This window comes from Xiphophorus maculatus, chromosome 4 (genome assembly GCF_002775205.1).
Source record: "Xiphophorus maculatus strain JP 163 A chromosome 4, X_maculatus-5.0-male, whole genome shotgun sequence".
Classification (NCBI taxonomy): domain Eukaryota; kingdom Metazoa; phylum Chordata; class Actinopteri; order Cyprinodontiformes; family Poeciliidae; genus Xiphophorus; species Xiphophorus maculatus.
This window is the reverse complement of record NC_036446.1, coordinates 4,467,289-4,487,789: the sequence shown is the minus strand read 5'-3', so window position 1 is coordinate 4,487,789 and position 20,501 is coordinate 4,467,289. Positions and strand designations below refer to the sequence as shown.

Here is a 20,501-nt window from a genome sequence, read left to right as displayed (position 1 = left end):
GGTTACAGTCTAATGCGGTGAGTCGGTCCTACTGAATAATATCCATTCAGAGTAAAATCCACCAAGAGAAAATGTAAGACCATTTATAGCGTTACAGTCAGACAGATTCAGGTTTCTGAATATATCCAGTTCATAAGATGCTGCAATGCAGCAAATAAAGTTCTGCTTGTTTGTTTTTTAGTATGTAGGATTCAATAGGACCTGCCTAATCTGGAAAAATTCAGTCTGGTGCAGAATTTTCAGAACAAGTTTTCTCCTCTAGAGGTTCTTCAATTACATTAGTGGCTGTTGGACAGTAAAGCAGAAATCCAACAGGGTTACTGAGAGTCAAAGTAAATTAAATTCTGAATTTTAAGATTTCCTCAAGCAGTTTTTTCAAAAATGTTTTCTATAGCCTCTAAAAGTTCTTAAAAGGAACAAATAAGGGTAATGTGTAGATTGTTGAGAAGTTAACTTAGTTTCAACTCAACACTGTAAAGATTTTTTTGAGATTTGGTTGATTTTTTTATAACATTGCAGTGAATATGGGGTTAAAAAAGGAACCCCTTTAAACCTAATTACATTTAATCACATTGCAGCAACAAACATTCTGTTATATTGAAGTAGCGCATGACAGAGCAGTGGGAAAAAAATTATACATTGTTGAACAAAAAAATGAACATATATAGTTTAATTTAGCTGTAGCCTACTGTAAACAAAATCCTTTAACAGTCTGCCAATCACTCTGAAAGACAAGTGCTCTTCAGAAACTCATGACCGGTAAAAAGAAGTATAATGATGACCAGAAGTAAGAGTTTCAGACAACAGCAGCCTTTTTCTGTGGAAAACGATGGAAATGAAACACCAGGGTGCCCACACACTTCGAAATCCAGTATCATTTCACTGCTCCTTCAAAGTAGCTGCTGATAACACACTGGAGGGACATTAAAATTCACCACCTAAAGCACAATCTGCATCATCATGTCTGCATTATGTGTGTGTGAAATCCTATTTACAGTACAGTTCCCTGTCCTGGATGCCTTTCTTCACACAGGCACATAAAGAGAGGCAGCCTCGAGGTGAACAGGCTTGCAGCACAGACTGACAACAAACACGAGAATGTACCTTGTCTCACACATACACACACGCACCCCTGCACACGCACACAGGTAATGTGAGCAGCAGATGGCGAGGAAAAGATTGGCAGTGTCGATCAGAATGGAAATGAAGGTATAGATCGCAGAAGTCTGTTCCGCCGGTGTAATATAGGAGCCCTGACCACACATTTCTTTGAATGATCAGACGAGTATTTGAACTGAATGCAAAAATACTTCCTTCCCTCTTACAAGCTCAATATCTCTCTCTCACAGACTCAGCAGTAGTCAAAGAGCAGTACTTCTTGGAAATGATATGCATGCTCCTATACAGTTTTACTTTATATAAGTAAAAAAAAAAGAAAATGTAGCATCACATTTTGTCATGGTTCTAAAAACAGACTGGATTTGAGCTGATCCATGACATGGGCACTTGGTCCAAACCATCACTTTTCAAGAGGAGACTGTACAGTGGTGGCATTCAAGCAGTTGCTAATATCACAGACTTGTTCAAGTATTGAAAAGTCCAGCTCATCCTTTTTTCTACCCATCCAAACAGAAATTTAGTTGGCTGCCAAAATAAAACTAAATCCTTTAAATATATATTTTAATAAACGTTTCAATTTTAATATAGAATATGGTAAACTTTATACTGATGTTAAAGGGGCAGTATTATGTAAAATCAACTTTTTGAGCTTTGTATCGTGTTATAATGTTATTCCCTCAACAAAAACATACCTGGAGTATTGTTTTGATGTGTTCATGCATGTTTGAAAAATCCTTTGTTCTCAATGACGAATATTCAGTCGTACAAAACCCCTGGTGAGACCTGGCACCACCTTCGAGATGCAACTCCTCCTCTGAGCTGCAGTTTCCAAGATTCTGAATTATATAGCTCTCCCCCTAATTTGCTCCTTCAGACTAGCCAGCAATTAGCAAACACCTGGTGGAAGTGTGCATCTGCTGAGCTCATTGTAGGAATTGAAGGCAACGTTTGGAAAGAGCAGGAGTTTTTAAAGAGACAGACGCCCAATTTCAAGGTGTTAAATTACGCAGTCAAATTTCCTAAGTGATATTTTGTACACATCTCATTTTTTTAACAATTGAAGGCCACAGTAACTTGATTGTGTTATAAAATGATACTACTGTCATGTTCCGTGTTTTTCTGTGTGTTTATTTCGAGTTTTCTGTGTCTCTGTGCCTCTGTGTTGTCCTGTTCTCCCCTCGATTACTCCCAGGTGTTTTTCATTCCCTGATTTCCCCCTGTGTATTTAGTGTCACCTGTGTGTCTGTGTCTTTGTCGGGTCCTCGTCTCATTTGGCTTGGTTGTATGTGTCGTCTCCGTCGCCTAGTCCTTCGTGTAACCGGTTGCTACCGGCGTCGAGCCCTGGCTTCCGCTCGGCCGTGCTGCCCGGTGTTTGTGGACTGTTTTGGGATTTTTATTCATTAAATCCTCATTATTCATCTAACCTGGTTCCATCGCGTCTGCCTCACCACTAATCCACACCGCAGTTCATGACAACTACGTGACTAGAAAACACACAATACTGCCCCTTTAAGAAATTTGATTCAAGTTATATGAATTATATCATCCAACCAACCTACAGCAGATCCCTTTGACCAGTTTGTATCTTGAAAATTCGGGTCTTTCCAATCTCGCCTCTATCCCTACCAAAACATGCTCAATTCCACAGTCATTACTCTTGCATAGAAACACTGTAGGATGAAATATTAATTAAAAAAAATGATGAAGAGGCATTAGAAGATTTTTTTTTTTTTTGTCACTCAAGACATCACACGTTGATTGGCGTCCTAGGGAATTTTCCAAAAGACTCATAACCCAAATTATTGCAACACTGGCAACTCACCCATCATTTTATCTAAAATAAAAGAAAACAAACAAACAAAAAAACTGGCAGTAGTGAAGTTGCTGTCTCCAGGCTTCTGACCTAATAAATACTGACACTTTAAAATCTCATGAAGAGTGACTTTCACAGAGTTAGGCTGCGTAAGAAAACAACTTTGTTTGTTTTCTTACAAACAAAGTGAAGCTCTACACTTTTTTATCCACATCGCAAACTTTTCTTTGAAGGCTCTGGAAGAGGATGCCTATCCACCATCACTGGTTGTCATTGTAGCATTCGTAGAAAAACAGAAAACACAGTTTTGAACACACATCACACATGTAACAGCAACACATGGACCCTGTTCAAGCAAAACAAAAGCCAGAGTGCACAGCAGGCTAGCTCACATGCCAGCCACGGTCATCCTTCACACTCATATGCAGAGGAAAATTTAGTTCTTGGGACATTCATGCCCATTTTGTGTTTTAAAAAAGTTGCATTTGCATATTTAGAGGATTCACTGAATTTAGGAAAGGCAATTTCGTTAGAAATTGGAGGTAAGGTGTCCACATTAAGTAGTAGCCAAAATTAGCATTTCAAAAGAATAAAAGTTCCACGCTGTTTATTTGATAAGGTAAACTCCTACAAAGTTCAAAAGTAAGTGGTCAGGTCATTACTGCATTGATGGAAAAGTTGGAGAGAAAAGTTGGAGAGCTGAAGTAAACAAAGAAATTTAAATTAATTCAGTCACATATTTTGAGATCAAACCTTTAAAAAAGACAAGAAAAACATTTGGGAGAACAAATGATTAAACTCTGGGTCCAATCACTTTGTACGGTACAGGTGACGCTAAAAACAAATACAAGACAGTGTAAAATTGTGATATTTTTGTCACTCATTTCAGAAAGTAAAACTTATAAATATCACAGATTTTGATATTTCAAGTTTTTATTTCTTCTAAGTTACTACACCCTCAGAATAGAATCTGCTGTTGTAGCTGTTGAAAGACGACGTATTTGCAGAATGTTTCTTATAAAATACTCTTGCAACTGCAATCATGCAGGGGAAAGTGTTTTTAATTAAACTTATTCATGTTCCTACTTCAAGCAACCTCTTTGATGGATTTCTGTGAAAATTTGCATAATGAGAAGTCTGAAGTCTTGTGGGATATACATTGCAGCAAAGAGAAAACAATTAAAATAGCTGACTAGTGTTCAAGAGTGAAGTGACATTAAGCAAAACACGCACAAAGCCGTCAGTTTACTAAATCTGAAAGTAAAGCAATGAAAATATCAAGTTATAACAGAAAAGTTCAACAGGTTTCCTTTTCATAATTAAGACTCGTTCGCTTGGTCAATTAACCCTAAACACAGTGTTTGTTCCAACAATTTATACGTCTGCAAGGACAAATGTGAGAAGAAATGTAACATCAAGCCATATTTTCCATCACATGATGTTCACAAGCAGAAACCCTTTTCAAAATGAACAAATTTATTTTTTGTTGCAAAAACAATCTGTTTATAGTGTTTCCTAGAAGTCACAATCTGCCTTGCAAAAACAACCAAAATCTTCAATGTATTTTGTTGTGATCGACAAAGACAAGGCAGAAAATATTTGTCAACTATTTGTCAATGGAAGGAAAATTTAAACAAGACTTGCAAATTAAGTTTTACAAACAAATATCTAAAAAGTGTGGTGTGCATTTTTATCCAGCTCTTTTTACTCTGACACTCTGAAATAAAATTCAGTGCAACCATTTACCTTCAGAAATTGACTGTAAAATTAATAGATTCTGTGCGTGGTGCAGCCAGAAGCCCCTTTGCTTTGGGTTCTGAGTTCAAATGCTAACCCAAAGAGAATTTAGAGAGACTGGGGTCAGTTTCTGTAAACTGCCCTTAGACGTGTAGGCATGTATGTCTGTGTGTGGCTGTTTGCCCTGTGGGTCTCTGTGATGGACTGATGAGTGCGATGTACCCTTCCTCCCCCAATGACTGCTGGAGATAGGCGCCAGCCCCACTGTAACCCTGCTCAGATAAGCAGCTGTAGACAATGGATGGATGGATGTTATCATTTGTCACCAGTTTTACACTGTTCTGTGTTGGTCAGACACAAAAGGCTCAGGGAGTACAAATACCATTTTTGCAAGGCACAGTGTATAGATCTAAATTGTAGAGGCACCAATAAAACTTAACTGATGTAAGAGAATGGATTTCATCTTTCAGAGTTCAACATTTTTTAACATTACTTCTCCGTGGCTCAAATCATGGAGTTTGTTGTATGATGCTGATGATGAAAAGATTAAATTCAACTAATCTGAGCAATTCTGCAAAGGACAATGCACACCGCACAAAAACATTTAGCTGATCTCTCTATCATTGTCCATATAAGAATAATTATCATCCAGTGGTGCATGAAGCGGAGCATTTCACCAGAGTGCTGGCTTCAAACAAGCGTCCCTGAGGAGCAGCAAGCTTGGCACAATGGATTTTAGATAAAGATAATTTATTACAGTTGCTCCCTCAAATGGAGAGTCTCCCAGGAGGAGAGAGAGGAAAAAGGAGCATCTTCAGGCTCTGCCAAGGCTCAGGATGTTTTATTTAAAGGCCTAGTTAGCTCATCTTATCATTATCTCACTCAAGTCCTGAATAGGATGGACTGCACCTGCTGCTTTATTTCAACTCCTATCAACTGTGTTACATTCATAGCTCTTGGGTATTTTTCTCTTCCCTTCACCTCTTGCTTCTCAGCGGTCGCTAAGCCTTACATATGCCTCCTCATCTTTAACAGGTTAAACTGAAGTGTAATTTGCCACAGTGTGGAGAGAATAGTAAAAAGGTGCATACCTGCTGTCTTAAATACTTCCATAAATCCAATGCTTGTGATTTCCTCAGAAAGTCTGATAAAATGTCCGACTTGATTTAAGAAGCTTTGGATGTCTTTTACTTTTTTACATTTTTTTTAAATTTCTTATTACAAAATCCAACTTGCCTTTTTCCATGCTTTCAAGTTTCCGTTTGACTATTTTAATGCTCTCAATTAAGACAACGGAGAACACCTTGCCAAAACATCCTCTAGAATGTAAAAATAAATAAATAAATAAAACAGGAGATGGAGGGCATTTTAAATAAATGTCAACCTGAGGGGAAAACTGGAATTCTAAACTATTGTTGATATTCTGAGACTCTCCTACAAAACATTAATATTACAGTTCAAAATTGTGCATTAACCACAATGAAAATCTAACTAGTATGAACATAAATAAACACCTGGTATAAAGGTGTGTAAGAAGAATTAAAATAATTTTATTCTCAAAGTAGTTTCTGCTTCTATATCAAAAGGAGTCAGTTGATCAAGGTGCCTCCTCTGGAGGTTTTCCAGGCGTTTCCCAGTGGGAAGATACTGTCTGAAATAAGAAATGCCTTGGGAACTGGAATGAAATGGAGTGGGACTGGACTGCTTCCCAGTGACATCCTCCAGTTGTCTGGGGTTCCCTCTTGGAGCTGTTGCCCCTGTGAACCAAGCTCCTGAAGCAAAACAGTGAAAGGTTTCTGCTTTTCTTATTCCTGATGCTTGCTGCAAACCAATTTCCCCTTGGGATATGAATAAAAACTCAACTGAAGTGAAGGATGGATTTTTTTATAGGCTTCTTAGGGACAAACCTAATCAACTTGTGCCTCAGGTTTTCAACAAAAAAAAATTATTCACAAAGACCAGCTACAACATACAAAAGCAACTTAACCAAAGAAGAGATTAATAGGGTAGCCATCTTCAATGAACCATCCTAAAATAAAAAAATGTCATTTAAAAAATATTTTTTTTTATAAATAAATGTTTTAAAGAGATTTTTTCATATCGCTAGTTGTGTTTTCATTGCAAATGTGTGCCAAACTGTTAACAAAAAACAAAAAAAACCACACACACAATTTTGTAAACGTGTTGTTTCCATTAAATGAGAAACAAAGTTAAAATCACACGGGGATAAGATAAATCATGCCACAACATCATTCTCCAACTACTTCTTGTTTTCTTTGTGATTTGTGCAAGTGGTAACATCTGGTTGTTGATCATGTGACTTGTGTGATGCAAAACAAAAGTGCTTCTATTACAGTTTTATGAATAAATACATTTTGATAAGGCTGAAAAAAACACCTACCTCCTCCTAGTGCTAATTTTTTTTAATCAAAAAACGAGTTTTTTTTTTAAATTGGTTTGTTTCTATTAGGCAAATTTATTTCAAAATGCCAAAATTGCTCAATAGAAATGCAGCTATTTACAATTAGGGAACGGATTAAATCTGATGTATGCATCAAAATCAAACCCAAAAATTCAGAGTATATTACATAGCAGAGACATGTAAAAAATTGAAGGAAATAAACCTGGTTCTGTTTGTAAAGCTTGAATATGCAAAAATATTTTCTAAAAATAGCACAAAAAGTGTGCTGGAATTCTCACCAGTCACTTCCCTTCTCTGCCACACTGAAGAATGACCCAAGTGGTTTTCCAGAGATGTACATCGGTACTTTCAAAACAAGCTGCAGCTCGAAATGGCCCTTCTGATACACTAAACAGCAGCACCTTGATTTAGTGTGTTACCAGGGCAGCTGTCAGCCGAGATACAATGATACTAGAACGAACCTGAGGGGAAAATTTCCTCATTCTCTGTCACTTCACACGGGGCTTCGCTCTTCCACACCATCTGTCAACGCACCTGACATCACGTTGAACTGATGCGTGCACATGTACACCAGCACATGCTTGAGATGACTGAAGGCAAGGAAGTGGCTGATTGAAATGTTACATTTAAGACTAGTATGTTGCCGTTTTCTCAGTCTTGGCAAAACAGCAGACAAAAAAAAAATATCAAAGGGAGAGAGCTGGAAGACGGACAATGTTCCAGTGCGGCAACAATGGTTTTAAAGCATGGGGAGGAGAAATAATTTTCACCGCAGTGGGGCTTTGCAGTTAATCAATATGTTACAAAAGAAAAATAGAAAGTCCACTGATTGCATGGCAGGTGGGAGGGAGAGCTATGAATATCAAAACTGTGTGCATGTCCTGGTTCGGCTCTCCCATGTCCCCTGCCAGCTGTGAGTGCATGCAGAAGCCTGAGAAAATGAGTAACAATTAGAAATTGACAACATTGTGATGGCCTTGGGAATAAGCATTTCAAAGCTCACACTGAGCTTTGTGCAGTTTCTCTGAGCCCCCAGCACTTCTGTTTCGAATCTTATTCTTGTGTTTCTTCCACACACACACCCACGCCCTTTTGCAAATTTGTTCAATTACACCAGGCGTTATTGAATGTGAAGCAGGTTCAGTTACAAGCAGAATGTAGGTGTGTGCGTGCTGTATCGAGAGAGGAGGCTTACCTTGAACAAGCCGTGCTTGTGGCTGTGTTGGCCTAGCCACACTCCACTGCCTAAGGTAAGCTCCATCTGAGGAGGGTCTATCACCCGCTCATAAATCCTGCCAACAACAAACCAGAGAAGAAGGTTATGTTAACGACATAGGCTTAAACACAGTTTTTTCTTTGCTTGATCTTGTTCTGACAGGAACACTGATTCAATGCAGCTGAGCACCAAGATAAATCCAACAGAATATGCCTATGTCTGCTCCTTCTACTCTCTTCTTCCTTACAGAGAATGTTGAGCAGAGGCTGCTCTCTCCAAGCATGACAGCCAGTCTGAACCCTCAGCTCCAACACACTATTATTATTATTATTATTATTATTATTATTATTATTATTATTATTATTATTATCTGGACCTGAGATCTATGGTGGATTAACTGCCCAACTCTCGACGCAAATATAAACAGGCTTTATTACACTAAATATTGCACCAATGTTTTCTGCACTAAGGTGAGTTTAATATTGAAGTTTGTCCTTCACTTTCTTCCAACTCTGAGCCCATACACGCCTTATATTGGAAGATTATTTTTGCTTCCGTTGTCTTTTCAACCATAATGACCATATACACAGTTTCTAATGTGTTTGTAACAAATATGCGTGTGATTTCACAGAAATAATATCAACTTTTTTAAGTATTCAGAAAATACTCTGTGCCAAAATAAATTATTAATTGATGAAAGGACATAAAGTGAGACTTTTGAGAGAAAAGGTTTATGCCAACTACTCTTGCTTGCATTTAAAAAAATAAAAAACATTTCAATGCATTTGACCACATTTAATCACAACTTGAGTAAAATGAATACCAAAGTAGTCAAAAGATTATCAGTGCTGATGACACCTAAATGAACAATTTCCCCTTAAATATTAAGAAATTCAAAATTGATAAAGTTGAGGAAGCATCTAAATGAAAAGCTAGAAAGTTTAGGATTGAATCTCCTATCCTATGGCCAATCAACTGTAAGGTAGAGGTTTTTTTTGAAAGAACTATGATTAATCTATCCTGATGTCTTTCCTATTATTTTTGCAAACCACTTTGTCTCATTGTTGTATCCATCGCCATTAAATTATTCACACTTTGTCTCTTCACATTCTGCTCTGCTTTGTGTGCGGCAGATTGATTGATAAGAGCACAAAAACAGAGTGCAAAGAGGTCCAGATGGACAGCAGTTACCAGCTCTGCTGGAGACAAGTGGGAATGTTTGGTCGATCAAACCAATTGAGTCCAGCTCATTTTGCCATTTCATGCATTTGAAGATTTCTCGACTGACTTTTACAAGTGCAAATATGAGCCTTTTGCCACAGGACATTTCACACTGACAACACGTCAATTTGTTTTGGACCTGCTTCAACAACCGATGATTTAAAGAAACCTTCTGTAAACTACTCACAATCAAACTGTGAGCAATTGTGGTTTTGTGATTTAGACAAATTATTTGCTGTGACAGAACAAAATGGTTGGGGGTCATAATCTTTCATATTTCAAAAAGCCCAAGAAGGAATCAGAACAATGTGCGGAAAAAAGGTGCAACATAAAATTATTATCAGTTAGATGAAATTATACTATACTTTATGTTTATAATTCATCACACTACTTAAGAACAGTGTGAAATAAGCTGACATACAATGAATAATTACATGAGTAGAAAACACAAACAAATGGTTGTAAAAATTGACCCTTTTCTGCAGGTGAATAATTATCTTTTTGATGAAATTTCTCTGTAGTTATTTTTTTATGTTTACATGAAATATATCAAAAGCTTTCACTGACGTGTACAAAAAATAGTTTACAATTGTAGATACCCGTTTCAATGACACAATCGAGTTAAAATAGGTTGAAATATGTCTTGCTAAATAAGATATTTCATACAACATATGAGGTAATAGTCTTTTTACATTATTCAACATTAAAGCTTCAGTATGTAACTTTTATATAAAAACATATTTTTCTATACATTTGTTGAAACTGTCACTATGTTATCACTGTTTAGTATGAGACAGATAATCTATGAAAAAAAAATCAAGCTCCTCTGCCTTCTCCCAGTGCTATCTGCAAACAACCAATCAGGGCCAAGAGGAGGGTATTAGTGCTGTCAATCACCCTCTGTGTGTTGTTGCTTATACCCATTTTCATCCCCCGCATTGCTCTCTGCTACGCTGCAGCTAGCACAGCCTATAGTGAATGCTCAGGCTAGTTAGCATGCCCATCAATAAAAGGATTAACAATTTTCCTGTAGCAGTTAGTTGTTCCTCTGCCTTTACCACATTTAGTAGCGAGTACATGACATTGATTGACAGCGCCGAGACCCTCCTCCTGGCTCTGATTGGTTGTTTTTTGTCAGAAGCAGTGCATTTCGGTACAATAGCACACGGGAAGGAGATGGAGAAAATTGATCTTATCACATATTACACAACATGGTAATAGACAGATATAAACATTTTTTATATAAGTTACATGCTGCATCTTTCATGATTAAAGTCTTAAAGTGCTTTAGGTTTGAAGGCTGATTTCTGACCAGCTACAAGATTACATTCCGTTTTAGAGTGGATGATAAAGTAGACGTTGCTACCAAAAGTAATGAAACTTTGACTCTTTCCATATCAGTTCTTGTCCCGCTTATGGCATTTTATATTTCCCACATACACTGCTTGTACAGCTACATAATACTTTATAACATTTAAATCTGAAACAACATTGTCCCTTATTCAATTAGGTGTTGGTTTGCTCAGTTTCATAAAAAAGTTGACATCTAAATAGCCTGTGGTGTCTGTGCAAGGCATTAAGAGGAAATGACACTGCATGAAATCCAGCACTGCTGTGTGTAATTTTATCTCCGTTATTAGCTGCATTCAGTATTGTCCTTTTGCCATGAAAGCTGTGTCACAGCGAATTTAGAGACTTCCTGCTGCGGCTGATATACTTTGTAAGCGTTAAATACAAAAAAGATGCGATGTAATAAAAGGGGAAGTGCTGTGTTTCTAAATGAGATTAGTACTGAAAATGTTCCTCTGAAGAGTATAGAATAAGCAGATAAGTGATTCTTTTTGAAATAAAAAAGAATAAGTCTGTAAAATATAGGAGATTTAGTTTCCCATTGCATATTAGGAAAAAAAAAACTAGTGCTGGGAAAAATATTCACCCAGTATGAATTTTCTTTGGTGGAGCTGTCAAACATGCTTTAGATCACAAATTCACAAAAATCAGACAAAATTATCCTGAGTAAATACAAACTGTGACCAGTTTTTGATGGAAAACAGCTTTTTAAGACAGCTGGAACAAAAAGGCTCACAACAGAGAGACCAGTTTCACATTTTTGACAAGAAGTTGAATTTTCTGGAAGGTGTGTGTCCCATTCTACCTGCTGCAAAACTAACTGAATCAAAAAGGAGAGGAAGATTTGTGATGATTTATGTAACTGCTATATGTAATAATTATAACCACAAATTCTGCAACTTACAAAAAAGATTGCAACCACTTGTTTTTTAATTTAAGATCAAGTTCATTTCAGTCATACAGGAAACCAGTAAGTCCACATCTAAATCGCTAAAAAGTAAAAAAAAAAAAAAGAAAAATGGTTTGACTAAACATATTTAAGTCCAGGCTTAAATATGTTTTAAATACTGTCAGGATGTAATCCCTGCTCAAAACTATTCAGGGTGACTGAATCAAAGCAAGTAAGTGTATCTGATTTCCTTTAAAGTAACGTAAAAAAACACCTTTGATGGAAAATATTGTAAACAATTGATGACAATTGTTGCTGCCAAGGGTTTATTCATATAAGTATTGGTTGGGAGGACACTCATTTTTTTCACAAAGGATTAGTATTAGTTAGTTTATACTTGATAATTAAACTAGTCTGATGATCAGAAACATTTAACCTTAATAGTAAAGCAAAAAGAAATGGAAGAAATCTGTAAATACTTTTTTGGAGAATTTGAAGAATATTTGTGCATATTTACATTGACCACATGCTTTTTTATCTAGAAAGTATTGAAGCAATTCTGCATCTTGAAAAGAGTTGTCCATTAATCCCTGCTTTACTGTCAAAGATTGTAGGGAGGAAATTTCTAGCTTTCATTAAAATCAACACAGTAGGAAGCAAATTACTAATCAATTAGAGATTGTTGAACATGGAGTGGTTTGCACTGAGTGAGTCACACAGTGAAGCCACTTTAACCACCCTCATAACTTCATCCATAACCAGCAAAATGGGTCAGTACTGCTCCACTTTCACACTGGTCTTATATGCCTTTTTTTAATGACTGTCTGTGAGAGAGTTAGAGAGACCCATATATCGATAAGAGAAGGCAGGTGCAGAACTACTCACCATCATTTATGTGATTGTAGAGGCTGGAACAAGGAGCAAAACCCCCAGCTGTGGAAAGCAGTGCCTTATGTCCAGGCTGAACTGTGGAAGCACCGTATGGTGGACTGTATAAATCCACTTAGTGCACTGTATTTATTTTGTTGACAGTCCATTTCAGAACAAGCTGCCAGACCGCCTCGTTTTGAACTGATTTACAGACCGAGTAAAAAAGAAAAAAAATGCATTTAATCTTGGACTGGGAGTATTTCAGCCAGTAAACTAACTTCCAAAAGCTATCTATACGCCACAGGTGACAGCAAGTGAAAGAATATAAATAAACAGAAAATCACAAACAACAAATATAAATTCAAGAGTGCCACAAGCTCCAAACGCTGGGCTCAGTTAATTTAGGTGTATAGCTGTCTTCATAACTTTCCTTTAAAAGAATAATCTTAGTCTTCACTTTGTGCTATGCAAACATCTGTCGGCTATGTTAAACAACAGGCCACCTTCAATTTTCACTCAGCTGAGTAGCCGACATTTTCTGTCATATTTCTGTCTTTCCTCTGACAGAGAAAGATGAAGTTTTAAATCCAGATCCTTTTTTTTCTCCTGCATGGTTCAAATGTCTCAGTGCTCTAACTTTATCCACGTAATCAAAAAGTCCACACTGAAACATGTAAGAAATTAGAGTTATTACTGTGAGATGCCAAGCCCTCCAAAGGTGCTTCAATTTAAGCTGTCTTTGAGGGAACTGAGGTAATACTATGAACTTAAAACTTTAAAAAATGACCTGGAATAATTTTGAATGAGTGAATTCAAAATTTACTCATTCAATAATGAGAAATATGTCTCAGAAGACATATTTCTTTCTGAGATTTTCTTTCCAAGAAACTAAGATAATTTTTGTATGAGCAGGTTAATAATGCCAATATATTGTAAGCATTATATACCCTAATCCCCATCACGCAACTTTTCCTTTGTGGGAGAAAATTATGCTCACTAATTCTAATGCAGCCATTATAACAGCCCTGACTAGTTAACATCCATTTACAGAAACAAAATATCAATTTCAGCTAATTTACTGGTAAATGCGTCTACTTTGCTCCACAAACATGGCTAATGATCAGCACATTTGAGGATATAAGTGGTGCTCTTTCTGCAACGTTGGCTTGTAGTCCATTCAGTTACAGCAGCAGAACCGAGTCAGTGTCCAAAATTTATATTTTCTAGCTCCATACAATTTGCAATAAGACCATGTATGTCTCAACTTACAACCTTACTAACTTTGCATTTGTATTTTCTAACTCAGAGTTAGAAAATGCAAACCTAAGAATCCTATTTGAACTAACTCTTATGGTGCAATATTTAATTGGGATTCTTGCAATTTATTTCAAAATTACTGACCTCATTTGTGTATGAACTCTATTTTAGATAAATAGAATCAAAAATGATTTTATTTATTAAACTATTTAATATTATTATTCTATTAATTATCAGATTTTTACTAAGCTTGACAGTCTGTTATGTTGCATGGGGAGTGTCATGCGTTTCTTAAAGATGTACGATCTTTACTCAAGATATATTATCAGTAAATAAAGTATTCAAATCATTTTTGTTGTTTTGTTTTTTGGACTCCAATTTTTATAAATTCTTCAGCTTATGAAAAGTTATTTTATTTCAGAACTGAAATAAAGGGTTAAAAAAAGTTGTGTTTAGGTAATATTCGCCTGCTTTGAGAACATAGCCTCAGTTACCATTTGTTTGTGCACAATCCTTAAGTGTTAATACTGATATACACTTTTCTGTTTCTGCTTTTTGTTTCTTTTTATGCTAAAAATAACACTATGCATTACAGCCAAACGTCTCCACTTCGCTCATGTTACACAATTCTTATTTGTTATTCAGTAAATGTTGTAACTTTTGCAAACTTCTCCTGTGAATCCCTTTTGACATTAACTTAACAATAAAACTGAAAAATGTATAGTCTGAGATATATATATTTACCTTTGCAGTGTGAACTAAACTCAATGTGACCTTAGTGGCAGAAGGAGATTTGGAAGTTTGGCAGCTGCCTTGAATGATTTCCACTTATGAACAATCTGTTTCACAGGAGAATGGTGGAATCCAAATTGGTTGGAAATGGTCTCATGGCTCTTTTCAGATTGATAGGCTCCAACAATTACTCCTTTAAGGTCGTTGCTGATGTATCTGACTAAAGCATTTAACAGAGCTGAATGCTTTAGTCCCAGAATCCAACAAAACTTTGGTCTTACAAAAGATACTCTGAGTCAGTGATGGTAGTAACCGGCTGCTCCTTTTAACCTTTTATTTCCAATTGTATTACAGAAGCACTTATTTTTCTTCAGAATTTCAGATTATAAAACCTCATGGCTGTTTGACTTTATGCTAAAAAAAACTTTGAGATCTGTTGTGCATTAGATATTTTTATTAATATTTCAGGTCTGACATGTAAATCTGAAATTCTAATTAGAACTTTCACCTTTGATAAAATACTACCGTCAACTTAAATTTTACTGTGACTGTAGTTATTATTGATGTAGTTAGTATTGATTGGCAAAACTCTAAAAGTCTAAAAGTAAATCACATTGAATTCTTTCCTGCAATAATATTTGTCATAAATATCTACATTAATTTGTAACACATGAATTGTTAACTGATAAAGCTTTCGGTTAGGCAGAGAGGAAGTGAACGAGTGATTTAATCACCGGTGATTTAACTCAAACATCTTGCTTGTCCTTATAGTTTTACAATAATACATAATTATTGACATGCTTGATGTAGAAAAAAACATTTAAGGTTATAGGTTCTGTATGTTGAAAATCACTGATAAATCTTAGATACAAACAAATTGGAAAGGAACAAATTAACTTTCCAAGTCACGTAAGATTATGACTTTTGTGGCTGAATAAAGTAGGGCCAGAGAGCTGTTTTACCTTAGACAGAGGAACCTGTATATACGTATATTTAGCCAGCTGTCAATGAATCTCTGCAGTAAGTACTTCTAAGGACATCTGTCAGTCTCTCTCTCTCATGCTGCTGAAGTTCTGTGACTGAGGCAAACAGTACTAGGTCAGCTCAAAGTAGAAATCCACCACACACAGCGGCAGGAAGACATTAAAATCATCCTCACACATGACAGGCAGAGAAATTTATAATACAAATAAGATGATTTTTCTAATTCAAAGTACATTCAACATAATTTACATACCAAGACAAAATAAAAGAAATACAGACACAAGTAGCCAAAGAAGAAGTGGAGCATTCTCTTTGGGAGAAGAAGGCAAATAAACCATGACAATGAAAGTGGAACATACTCTTTTAAGATGGCAGATGTATCATGTTTAATGGATAAAACGACCCAAATTTGTGCTACTGAAAGGTTGCTTCCGAGTATAGAACTGGTGTTACCTGCAGTATGTAGATGAAAATAGAGTCTAATCTGGATTTGTCATCAAATTCCCAGTAGAACTGTATGCCTGCTTCCTCGCTGTGTCAGAAACGTGTAATTGCCTCACCTCGGCAATGACCTTATCGTTTGATAGAAGTTTCTATCCATTTCTGATAAGGCACAACTAGTCTGGCTAAAGACATATTCTTATATAAAAAAGGATGGAGTGCGGTAAGAGAGGGATGTATCATTGTGTCCCCCGGGTCTCCTTGGCACACACAGCTCTCTTTGCCTGCCACATGCGGCTTGAACTAGACTGCCTGATGCAGGTGGGCTGGACCCTGCTGAGCTTGACAGAGGAAGGAAACAGTAATGACACACTTTATCACACTTGACACTAAACAGTGAACCTCTGACAGAAGAAAGCCATCAGGTGGCCCATGAACTTTAGCTCGGTTTATAAAAACTCTGACACAGTGAAAAAGGACGATGCTTGTTGCAGGAGAAAAGTAGCACTTTTCTTTCTTTGCATAAATAATAACATCTCTGAATAACATGCCTCAACTCACAACAAATGCAAAGAAACGAAGAAATCAACATTATGAACCAGTAACAACAGTGCTGACTCAGTCCATCAATACACTGTTTTCTATTACATCTATTTAGTTTCAATTTGCTCAATACATACATACAATCAGCAGACAAGTGGAAAGAGCAAAAATTTAAGTCTAGATTAAATCTAGAATATTTACATCTTAATTTAACCTGTTAATTTATATCTTAATCAAACATCTAGGTTCTAAATTTGTAAACAAAATTCAACAAATTATAATAATATTTCTAGTTGGATATTTCCAAAAATACTTTAACAAAATATTTTAAACGCCGCAAAACAATCTCCAGGTCCTTAAAGATATTTTAAAATGGCTGATTGAAGGTAAATCTGGAAAATTTCATAACCTCAAGGCAATTATGACAACGTGTTATACTTGTCAGAGCACATTTACCACTTCATGTTTCCTAACAAAATGGTGCATTCCCTTTTTGGTCTCTGCACTGCCATCAGTTTTATACGGTGGCCGACAGGTGCAAATGCGCAGCAAAAGAGAAAACATGCAAACAAAAAAAAACATGCGCACAAATTAAATGCGGCAAGCAAAAAGCGAATAAAATGCAGCAAACAAAAAGAGAGACGCAAACAAAAAAGAAGACACCCCCGAATGAAATGCAGCAAACAAAAAGAGAGACGCAAACAAAAAAGAAGACACCCCCGAATGAAATGCAGCAAACAAAAAGTGAGACGCAAACAAAAAAGAAGACACCCCCGAATGAAATGCAGCAAACAAAAAGTGTTGAAAACGGAAGTGCTCCAGACCACTAGGGGGAGTCAAAGAAAATAGTATTCATTTCTATGGGACCAGATGCAAGATTCAGAGAAAGAAATTTGAAAGAAAGTAAAGGTATCTCTCTGAATCTTGCATCTGGTCCCATAGAAATGAATACTATTTTCTTTGACTCCCCCTAGTGGTCTGGAGCACTTCCGTTTTCAACACTTTTTGTTTGCTGCATTTCATTCGGGGGTGTCTTCTTTTTTGTTTGCGTCTCTCTTTTTGTTTGCTGCATTTTATTCGCTTTTTGCTTGCCGCATTTAATTTGTGCGCGTTTTTTTTTTGTTTGCATATTTCTCTTTTGCTGCGCATTTGCACCTGTCGGCCACCGTAGTTTTAGCCTTTGATTTGGACGACTTTAATCAGATTATCAGCAGGAGAGAAGAGTTTCTGTGTTTAGCACATCAAACCACCAAACATCCAACCTGAGATATAATATCAAGCTGGCATAAAACTGCTTATGTTTTGTTTATGAGCTGATACAGTATGTGACTGTTGTCATTCTACTGTTAAAACCTTTTAGCCTCTGCTTACACCTTTTTCTCCTCCTTTTCGCAAAATATAATATCAAGACTTCATTGCGACCACATTATAAATGCATCCAGAAAAAAATGCTTCATTCACACTTCTATCAACGAGCACAGCTGGAGTGATGCACTAAATTAACTGAACTACTGCCAAGCTGCTGTGGCCATGATCGAGTTATAGTGTTGGTATAAACCAGCCTGGCTGGTTTTACATGAATAATCATGACCATTACACATGGGCTGTATTTCATGTACTGGCCATCTGAGTTTAGGCTGTTTTTTAATGTTGTGCAGAGGTGAGCAGAGCACCCAGTCAATTAAGAGTAGCACTACTTATTTTCAAGTAAAAGTAAAAAATAGCCATCCAAGAAATTAAAAGTATTTGGTAAAATGTCTACTCAAGTACTGAGTAACTGATCAATTAATATTTAAAAATTACATTAGATGAGTCAAAATATAAAGTTAAGTGATAATTTTATTGTTATAAGGATGAAACGGGCAATAATTCATGTAAGTAACAAAAAATTTCTTTCAGTAAACAAAAACTTTATGAAAGTAACAAAAGCTACACACATGAGTGTCTGTGTCTGGTGAGTCTTTGGTTAAAACATGTTTGTTTTTCATTTAGCAGGTAGAGGATCCAGAAATTTGACTCTAAGAGTAGCATCACTTCTTAAAAAAAATACTCAAGTAACAAGTACAGCGTAGTAAAAAAAACTCATAAAAGTACATTTAAATAAAAATTATTCAAATAAATATAACTGAGTAAATGTAGCAAGAAACTTCCAGACTTTGGTTGTGGTGCAGCCTCAGTGTGTGAAGGTGACATAAGGCAGTGTATACCAATGAGGGCTAAATGAATGGAAGACTGAGAATGAAAAGTTATAACTGCTGTGTCAGTGGAGTGATGCATCCAGTCAAAAAAAGAGAGAAAAAAGTCTAGATATCTTCCACTACTTTATTGACATTTAAAACTGCCCTTCATCAGGCTGACGGAGTAACTCCAACAGATCTGCAGGAGCTGCTGCAGTGAAAGTGCAAATACTGATTTATCTAAATGCTGGTTATTTTTCTAGAATTGGACCACTGATCTGAACCCTAAAGGCTATGCATGTTCTGTGGTTTCACCATATATTCTCTTACTCTGTTACAGTGGAACCATCCAGTACTTTCCCCCTAGAACTGTATCTCAAGCATAAAACCTTCTAATGCCAACAATGTCAAGGTTACGGAAGGCATCGTGCGGCATTGCTAACCTGATTTCAACTCATTATTATTCTTTGAGCCTAACCCTTCTCTTGGCAGGGGCATTGCCAGGTAATGAAGTAATGAATGGCTGCTGCTCTGCTGAGCGGTGCTGGCTCTGCCCTTCACAGGAAATTAAAACGTTACACCTGAATTCCCCATTCGGGGTATGGTTTCGAATTGTTCATGCATGGTTTGACCACGACCTGTGTCACTACATTTTATCACATTTATATTAAAACATCATTTCATTTTACTGAACAGCAAAACATATAGGAAGGCGAGATGACATTTTATCTGATGAAGTTCAGTGTCTTTACAAATCTGTCATTAATCTAATGTACCATTCTATTACAACAGCCTTTTTCTTATCATAATGATAGTGCTGGCCAGGCTCATGAGCTGCTTAGCAGGTAGGGGAAAAAGAAATGTACCTTCCAGCTGACTGGTTTTTTTAATGAGGAAAGTAAGAATGTCATTTTCTGGCTGCTGGATATAAAAGCACCACCAGTGGATTCTTTAAGGTGGAGAGCTTTTACAACATCTACCTTTTTTCATTAGTGAAAAGTAAAAAAAAAAAATAAACACTTCATTGCTTACATTGAACTTCACACTAGAACATGAAACAGCATCACTATCATTTCTCAGGTATGTTGCACATTTACATGCAAACCCATCTTTAAAATAGTTTCATTTTTCCACCACAATTTTCATGAAATAGTAAAAAAAAATTAATCACAAAAAAGAAAAATAGTTGATAAAAAAATCCATCTAAAGAGATTCCATTTCACTTTAAAATACAGGGATGTCCAAAATGTGGCTTGGGGGCCATTTGTGGTCTTTGGAGTGATTTAGTGTGGCCCCAAACTGCGTTTCAAGAATTATACAAATTTGTCCTTTAATCAGGGTACAATTGCAGAAAAAATTGGAAAAATGTTAAGTACAACAAAAAGTATTTATATTTAAATAACCAAGCTTCTATAAGTAGAACTATGTTTCAGCTTTTATTTATTTATTAAACTTTGCTAAACATTACAAGTGTTTTGAACAAAAGTGACTCAAATATGTTTCTTATAAACATAATAGATTTGTTTAAACAAGCCCAAAAGAATTACACAACTAAATAAAATACAGAAAATATGCAAAATCATTTTAAGATTTTTTGATCTCCAATGAATAACATCCCTTTTCTACAAAAACCAACTTTGATTGGTTGGTTTTATTTTAATAACTTAATTTCACGTTTTTGGGGGCTGTCAATTTTTCCACATGTGACAAAAAGTTTGGACAACCCTGCA

The 20,501-nt window shown here is 36.2% G+C and overlaps 1 protein-coding gene across 1 annotated transcript in view; it reads right to left on the bottom strand.

Annotated features, from left to right (window-relative positions):
* Window positions 1-20,501, bottom strand: part of nell1 (neural EGFL like 1) — a 230,372-nt gene that overhangs the window by 150,535 nt on the left and 59,336 nt on the right. Inside the window, exon 5 of the mRNA XM_023332459.1 lies at window positions 8,287-8,383. Coding sequence (XP_023188227.1) covers window positions 8,287-8,383 — 97 coding nt within the window. The remainder of the gene's footprint in view (window positions 1-8,286; window positions 8,384-20,501) is intronic.